Here is an 8,629-nt window from a genome sequence, read left to right on the forward strand (position 1 = left end):
GCATCATCTGTGGATCTGTTGGTGTGGTACGCAAATTGGAATGGGTCCAGGGCTTCTGGGATAATGATGTTAATGTGAGCCATGACCAGACTTTCAAAGCATTTCATGGCTACAGACGTGAGTGCTACGGCTCGGTAGTCATTTAGGCAGGTTACCTTAGTGTTCTTGGAAACAGGAGCAATGGTGGTCTGCTTGAAACATGTTGGTATTACAGACTCAGACAGGGAGAGGTTGAAAATGTCAGTGAAGACACTTGCCAGTTGGTCAGCGCATGCTCGGAGTACACGTCCTGGTAATCCATCTGGCCCTGCGGCCTTGTGAATATTGACCTGTTTTAAGGTCTTACTCACATCAGCTGCAGAGAGCGTGATCATACAGTCGTCCGGAACAACTGATGCTCTCATGCATGTTTCAGTGTTATTTGCCTCTAAGCGAGCATAGAAGGTATTTGATTGATTTCCTTATATGAACTGTAACTTATTATGTTGTAGTTATATTTTTGTTCAATATAAAGTGTTCAACTGTGAGTTTCTACCATGCTTTGGGGAAATAGGATGCGGGCAAAGGGGAGATTTATTTTGAATTCAGCCTAGTGCTGTTGGAATTCACCTGCTTCTACATATGGGATAAATTATGAGAAATTATATATGTGATGCCATCTTATCAGGTGAAATACAGCACAGTATGTAAGAATAGATGGAAACAGAAGTGCTCTTCAAATAGCAATTATTGCTCAGCACATTCAGGCATGATCAAATCACATTATCAACCATTCTCATTATCATCCCATGAACATTATCATCCATTGGTCAGAAGTAAATAGATACAGCAAAATACAGCTTTTGATTTGTTACATTCAATATTACAGTACATCTCTCTTGCAGGAGTTCATTAATTGTGCCTCATAATCAGGGGCGGGGGGGGGGGGGCGACATGTCCCGTCCCCGTCCCCAGTGAAAGTTGCGGCCCTGGTGATAATTGATAACCATGATACTTTACATGTTAAGTGTCAGTTAATATTTTAAGGCGGAGCAGTTCTCATATTGCTTTATAGGCTTGCACTAACCATGCACCTCCTGTAAAGCTGTTCTAGTCTATTTAAAATTGCACCTGTTCTGTTATCTTCTCATCAACTGTCTGATCTTTCAAACCCACGGCTGATACATCCTGTTCTTTCACTGGTGATATCTTTGTAATAGATATCTCAACATGTTCAGGTTTTAACTCAGAGGCCTTGGTCTTCACGCTAACTGTATTTGTGGTTCCATCTTTGGGATCTGTAACCTTCTCAGGCTCTTTGTCCATACTTTCCTCTGGTTTCTCTTGAATTGTGTTGCTTTCTGGTGCCCCCCTGTGTGAGTCCTTGCTCTCTGCAACTGCAGGCATCTGTTTCTCTGGTGGTGTGATTGTCTTAGCTTTGTCACCACTGCCCATCATTTCACTCTCTTCTGTAGGGGTGGTCGTTGTTTCTGGGGTGAGGGTTGAGTCTGGTTTAGGGGTGGTTGTTGATTCTGGGGTGAGGGTTGAGTATGGTTTAGGGGTGGTCGTTAATTCTGGGGTGAGAGTTGAGTCTGGTTTAGGGGATATTTCCTCTTTAGGGGTGATGGTTGGGTCTGGTTTTGGGAAAGTTTCTACTTTAGGGGTGACTGCTGGTTCTGGTTTTGGGGAAGTTTCTTCTTTAGGGGTGACTGCTGGTTCTAGTTTTGGGGAACTTTCTTCTATATGTGTGACTGCTATTACTGTTTTTGGGGAAGTTTCTACTTTAGCGGTGACTGCTAGAGATGATTTTGTGGAAGTTTCTTCTTTAGCGGTGACTGCTGGTTCTGGCTTTGGGGAAGTTTCTTCTCTGGTTGTGACTGCTAGTTCTGGTTTTGGGGAAGTTTCTACTTTAGTGGTGACTGCTCGTTCTGGTTTAGGAGATGTCTCCTCTTTAGGGGCAACAGTGGGGAACGGTTTTGGGGATGTTTCTTCTTTAGTGGTGACATTGGGATGCGGTTTAGGGGATGTCTCCTCTTTAGGGGCAATAGTGTGGAACGGTTTAGGGGATGTTTCTTCTTTAGTGGTGACAGTGGGATATGGTTTAGGGGATGTCTCCTCTTTAGGGGTGACTGTTGGTTCCTGTTGCGGGGATGTTTCTTCTTTAGCGGTGACAGTGGGGTACGGTTTAGGGGATGTCTCCTCTTTAGGAGTGACAGTTGGTTCTGGTTTTGGGGAAGATTCTTCTTTAGGGGTGACTGCTAGTTCTGGTTTTGGGGAAATTTCATCTTTAGGTGTGACTGCTAGTACTGGTTTTGGGGAAGTTTCTACTTTAGCTGTGACTGCTGGTTCTGGTTTTGGGGAAGTTTCTACTTTAGGGGTGACTGCTAGATCTGGTTTTGGGGAAGTTTCTTCTTTAGGGGTGATGGTTGAATCTGGTTTTGGGGAAGCTTCTTCTTTAGGGGTGACTGCTGGTTCTGGTTTAATGGAAGTTTCTTCTTTAGGGTTGACAGTGGGGTCCGGTTTAGGGAATGTGTCATCTTTAGGGGCGACTGCTGGTTCTGGTATTTGGGACGTTTCTTTTTTAGGGGTGATGGTTGGTTCTGGATTTGGGGATGTTTCTTCTTTAAAGGTGATGGTTGAGTCTGCTTTTGGGGAAGTTTGTTCTTTAATGGTGACTGCTAGAGATGATTTTGTGGAAGTTTCTTCTTTAGCGGTGACTGCTGGTTCTGGCTTTGGGGAAGTTTCTTCTCTGGTTGTGACTGCTAGTTCTGGTTTTGGGGAAGTTTCTACTTTAGTGGTGACTGCTCGTTCTGGTTTAGGGGATGTCTCCTTTTTAGGGGCAATAGTGGGGAACGGTTTAGGGGATGTTTCTTCTTTAGTGGTGAGAGTGGGATATGGTTTAGGGGATGTCTCCTCTTTAGGGGTGACTGTTGGTTCCTGTTGCGGGGATGTTTCTTCTTTAGTGGATACAGTGGGGTACGGTTTAGGGGAAGTCTCCTCTTTAGGAGTGACAGTTTGCTCTGGTTGCGGGGTTGTTTCTTCTTTAGGAGTGACAGTGTGCTCTGGTTTTAGGGAAATTTCTACATTAGTGGTGACTGCTGGCTTTGGAGAAGTTTCTACTTTAGCGGTGACTGCTGGTTCTGGTTTTGGGGAAGTTTCTACTTTAGGGGTGACTGCTGGTTCTGGTTTTGGGGAAGTTTCTTCTTTAGGAGTGACAGTGGGGTCTGGGTTAGTGAATGTTTCATTTTTAGGGGTGACTGCTGGTTCTGGTTTTGGGGAAATTTCATCTTTAGGTGTGACTGCTAGTACTGGTTTTGGGGAAGTTTCTACTTTAGCCGTGACTGCTAGTTCGGGTTTTGGTGAAGTTTCTACTTTAGGGGTGACTGCTAGTACTGGTTTTGGGGAAGTTTCTACTTTAGCGGTGACTGCTAGTTCGGGTTTTGGGGAAGTTTCTACTTTAGGGGTGACTGCTAGATCTGGTTTTGGGGAAGTTTCTTCTTTAGGGGTGATGGTTAAATCTGATTTTGGGGAAGCTTCTTCTTTAGGGGTGACTGCTGGTTCTGGTTTAATGGAAGTTTCTTCTTTAGGGTTGATAGTGGGGTACGGTTTAGGGGGTGTCTCCTCTTTAGGAGTGACAGTTGGCCCTGGTTGAGAGGTTGTTTCTTCTTTAGGAGTGACACTGGGGTCAGGGTTAAGGAATGTTATATTTTTAGGGGTGACTGCTAGTTCTGGTTTTGGGGAATTTTCTTCTTTAGGGGTGATTGTTGGTTCTGGATTTGGGGAAATTTCTTCTTTAAAGGTGATGGTTGAGTCTGCTTTTGGGGAAGTTTGTTCTTTAGTGGTGACTGCTAGATCTGGTTTTGGGGAAGTTTCTAATTTAGCGGTGACTGATAGTTCTGGTTTAGGGAATGTCTCCTCTTTAGGTGCGACTGTCGGGAATGGTTTTGGGGATGTCTCCTCTTTAGGGGTGACAGTTGGCTCTGGATGCGGGGTTGTTTCTTCTTTAGGAGTGACAGTGGGGTCCGGTTTAGGGAATGTGTCATCTTTAGGGGCGACTGCTGGTTCTGGTTTTGGGGACGTTTCTTTTTTAGGGGTGATGGTTGAGCTTTGTTTTGGGGACGTTTCTACTTTAGGGGTAACTGCTAGTTCTGGTTTGGGTGAAGTTTCTACTTTTGGGATGACTCCTGGTTCTGGTTTTTGGGACGTTTCTTCTTTAGGGGTGACTGCTGGTTCTGGCTCTGGGGAAGTTTGTTCTTTAGGGGTGACTGCTAGATCTGGTTTTGGGGAAGTTTCTAATTTAGCGGTGGCTGATAGTTCTGGTTTAGGGAATGTCTCCTCTTTAGTGGCGACTGTCAGGAATGGTTTTGGGGGTGTTTCCTCTTTAGGGGTGACAGTGGGGTATGGTTTAGGAGATGTCTCCTCTTTAGGGGTGACAGTTGGCTCTGGATGCGGTGTTGTTTCTTCTTTAGGAGTGACAGTGGGGTCCGGTTTAGGGGATGTGTCATCTTTAGGGGTGACTGCTGATTCTGGTTTTGGGGACGTTTCTTCTTTAGGGGTGATGGTTGAGATTGGTTTTGGGGAAGTATCTACCTTTGGGATGACTCCTGGTTCTGGTTTTTGGGACGTTTCTTCTTTAGTGGTGAATGCTAGTTCTGGTTTTGGGGAAGTTTCTAATTTAGCCGTGACTGCTAGTTCTGGTTTTGGGGACGTTTCTTCTTTAGTGGTGACTGCTATTTCTGGTTTTGGGGAAGTTTCTTCTTTAGTGGTGACTGCTAGTTCTGGTTTTGGGGACGTTTCTTCTTTTGCAGTGACTGCTGGTTCTGGTTTAATGGAAGTTTCTTCTTTAGGGGTGACAGTTGGGTCGGGTTTGGGGGATGTCTCAGATTCTTTCCTTTTTTCCTCACCCATTGAGACATCTTTTGTGACCTTTTCACTGCCAACAATTTTTACACTATCATCCTTGCTGCTCACTTTTTGCTCTGTCGGACCCACCTCCTTTTTAGGAATCTTTTGCACAAGGTCTTCCTTACACTCACTTGTTGTGCTGAGAATTCTGTCTGGCATTTTACCTCCTACTGTTCTCTCATCTTGTGTCGTTTTTACACCAGAATCATCAGGTGACTTCACCTGCTCCACTGTCTCCTTGGTTGAACTGGTGTTGAGCTCTGCAGTGTTATCAGGGGATTCCATGTCCTTCTCTGTGGGCTCAGGGAGATCCTCTTCTTGTGTTGTCACAGCACTCTCTGCCTCTTGAGGTTGGTCTGACTCTCTGTGCTCCTTCTGATCAGGTTTCTGCTCCAGTGTTGGGGCACTCTGGTCTGTCAGATCTACCTTTTTCCCCTCTTTGATGGGACTTTCTTTTGGGCTATCTTGTTGTTGCTCTGTTGGGGCACTCTCCTCTTTCAGATCTACCTCTTTTTTCTCTTGTAAAGGGCTTTCTATTTTTCTCTCCTCTGACACCTTTTTGGGTTCTTTGGAGATGTCCTCTGTGGGGACCTTTGGTTCACCCTTTATTGAACTTCCTGTTTTGCTATCCTCTGACTCTGACGTTTTGGGTTCTGTTGAGATGTCACCATTCATGGGAACCTCTAGTTGGGATTTGCCTTGTTTTGGGGTGTCATCTTTTTCTAATGTCTCGTTTATCTCGCTGTCTAGCTTCTCTGTTGTGTCCAGTTTTTCCTTCTCTCCCTCACTGGTGGCCTCAGCTGATTTGACTTCACTTTGTGTATTTTCACCTCTGTCAATGTCCTCTGTCTTTTTGATTGCATCTGGCTCACCCCCCTTTTCCTCCTCTCTTTCATCATCTCCCTCCTCTCCATTTTCTCCCTCACTAGGGCTAACTCCATCTCCATTTACCTCGACCTCTGCTGATGTGACCATCTGCTGTCTCTTAGACTCTTCCTCCTGTTCACCCTCTTCCTCCGGGGCGTCCACTTCAACATCCACTTTACCTCTAGCTTTCTCTTTATGCTCATCCACCTGTTCCCCACTTCTCCTCTCAGCTTTGTCACTCTCTTCTCCCTGCTTCTGTCTCAACTTGTCTCCCTCTCCCCCGACCGTCTCCTCGGAGCCTTTCTCCTCAATCTCGGACATCTCCATGTCTCTGGTGGTCTCAGAGATGATCTCCTCAACAAACTTGTACTGGGGTTCAGACCTGCGTGTGGGCCCTCCCTGCCGGGCCAGGCAAGGCAGGGTGTAGACGGGGGACTGGCGGTAGATGCAGGGCATGGAGATGTGGGTGTCAGAGATGGTGTACAGATGGGACTCCTCACCCTCCAGGAGTTTCCTATAGGGAGGCAGAGAGACGTGTTATTACCGTCATGACTATAATATGGATATGTCCCAATGTGTTAGCCTCGTAAATGCCAGACTGATCAATTCTGCACACATCCATGTCAGCTTGTGAGAACAGTGTGTGTGGATATGTCTGAATATCCATATCATGATTAAAGTGTCATTCTGTGTTGTGAAATGGTCTATGTTCATTTGATGTTAAATATGAAATCAAACTATTTCAATTAAATGTCTATTGTTTCATTTGATTAGTCTTTATTTATTATTCACTATTGACTGTGTTTTGTAGTAATCTCTCACCATCGCTATGACACTATTGCACAGTTTTGCTGTAACACAGCACTGAGTTGAATCAGATGTGTTAGCGCTGGGCTAGAATAAAATGTCCACACCCCGGTTATCCTCAGAAAAAGATCCAGGAACACACTAAAAATATACGGTAGAGTTGATGTCTCTTACCTGTAAGAGAGAATCTCCACATCCAAAGCCATTTTGACATTCAGCAGGTCCTGGTTCTCTCTCAGGTAGCCAGACATGTCTAGTTTAGCATTGGTCAGCTCATTCTCCAGCTGCCTGATAGTGTCCTGGACAGAAAAGCACACAATAAGAGTCAATAATAGGGTCAACCAGCCACTTTGTCTGGTATGAAAACCAGGATATATTTAGGGGGGGAAATATTGTTCTACCCATATAGGCCAATATGAGAAAATTATATTCCAATAATGATACAGTTCACATGGGGCCTATATTTGTGGCCTACACCTAGTACATAGCCCTGAATACAAATATGAATCATCAAAATGTGTATGTTTACTTATATTTGTTAGAGGTACAAAATAAACCACAGTCTACCTGGTAATGAATCAATTCTGCAGAGTGACGCTCCTCCAGCTCTTGTAGTTGTTTTTCCAGGGCCTCTCTCATTCCTTTACCACAGTCCAGTTCAATTGTCTTCCCCTGCAGGTGCCTTCTATTCTGCTGGATCTCCTGTTGGGTTGCCTTCAACGCCTCTCTGTTACTTTCTGCCGCTTTGGTTAACTTTGCGAACTGGACACGGAAGCCCTCCTCGGCCTGCTGAATGTCGGAAGTGGCGTGACCTTCTAACTGCACACGGATCTCCCGGAGAGCCTCTGTGATGTCAGGTTTGCCAAAGTTGTACGCCTTGACCGTTACTTGAGCCTCTTGGATCTGGGCCACCATTTCTGATATCTCGTCCTCATGGTTGTTCTTCAGGAAGTGGATCTCGTCCACCAAAGACTGCGCTTTCTTTTCCAACTGAAGTTTGGCAAGGTATGCATCGTTGGCGTCCTTTTTCAGCACAAGGATGCCGTTCTCTGCGTTCGAGCGGTCACGTGCCTCCTGCTCATACTTGTCTCTCAAGGTGAGGAAATCTTCCTCCAGGTTCTGATGCTCTATCTCGATCTGACGCTTCTGAAGGGTGATGTCATGAACTAGGTTCCTCAGGTCCATAAGCTCTGGCTCGTGCTCCTGGGCCAGAGACGCAGGGGACTGTGCCTTTAGTTTGATTTCCTCGATTTCCCTCTCAAACAATTCATTTTGATGCTCCAAATGACGCACCTTCTCTATGAATCCGGCGAAACGGTCGTTCAGCCCATGGAGCAGTTCTTTCTCATTCCTTTTTGTCAAAACCTCGGTAAATGGGTTTGATAAATCGAAAAGGCTCTCCGATGATCTCGGAACGGATCCGAATTCGCTCTTCAGCGTCGTCGCATATCCTCTGTTCGTGTATGCGATAGTCGACTCAAAGCCAACAGTCCTGGATGCAGAGGGGGATCCGGTCAGTTTGGGTTGATAGCAGCAATACTCAGCTTGAGCTCCCCTATGCGGAGAACCCGAATGATAGTCCATTCTGTGGCTCATATTGCCTCAGTAAACTATACAGTGTCAGTTTGCAGGCTAAGCAGCGCGGCTCCTACCTTTTTATACCCCCTCTGTCTGCTCGCGCTGCAGAATGGAACTGTCTATAGTGCTGAAAATGTATAGCATCAGCTGTAGGCTTGACTGTCTGCCAACGCTTGTGTCCTCACCTGTGTTCTCTCTCTCTCCGTCTCTCTTTCTCCCTCATCGTTTTGTCTCAGACAGCATCGACGGATAGGAGATAATTTCACTTCAAAACGTCGGCAGTCTACAATGACACCTCAAAATTAAAAGTCATATGTCTTCAATAAATTGTCAGGTGTTCAGACTATTGTTTTATCCAAGGGGCTATATATCTTTCTTTGTTTGGTTGATTTTTTAAATATTATAGAAAGGGGTTGCAGAATCTGGTTTGGCTGAATGTGTCTGCCTTGTAATATAACTGTATATTACTGTATATAAGAGACAGTAATGCAAG

At 45.3% G+C, this 8,629-nt stretch overlaps 1 protein-coding gene across 1 annotated transcript; it reads right to left on the bottom strand.

Annotated features, from left to right (window-relative positions):
* Window positions 1-993: 993 nt before the first annotated feature.
* On the bottom strand, window positions 994-8,154 carry LOC110530601 (uncharacterized). Its single transcript, XM_090184721.1, has 4 exons — window positions 7,126-8,154; window positions 6,733-6,857; window positions 3,076-6,265; window positions 994-3,039 (listed from the first exon to the last, which is right to left on the bottom strand). The coding sequence occupies exons 1-4, from the start codon at window positions 8,152-8,154 to the stop codon at window positions 1,099-1,101; spliced, it is 6,285 nt and encodes a 2,094-aa protein (XP_090040847.1). The 3' UTR covers window positions 994-1,098.
* Window positions 8,155-8,629: the final 475 nt, after the last annotated feature.

The sequence above is a fragment of the Oncorhynchus mykiss genome, chromosome 1 (genome assembly GCF_057628025.1).
Source record: "Oncorhynchus mykiss isolate SJ-2025 chromosome 1, ASM5762802v1, whole genome shotgun sequence".
Classification (NCBI taxonomy): Eukaryota; Metazoa; Chordata; class Actinopteri; order Salmoniformes; family Salmonidae; genus Oncorhynchus; species Oncorhynchus mykiss.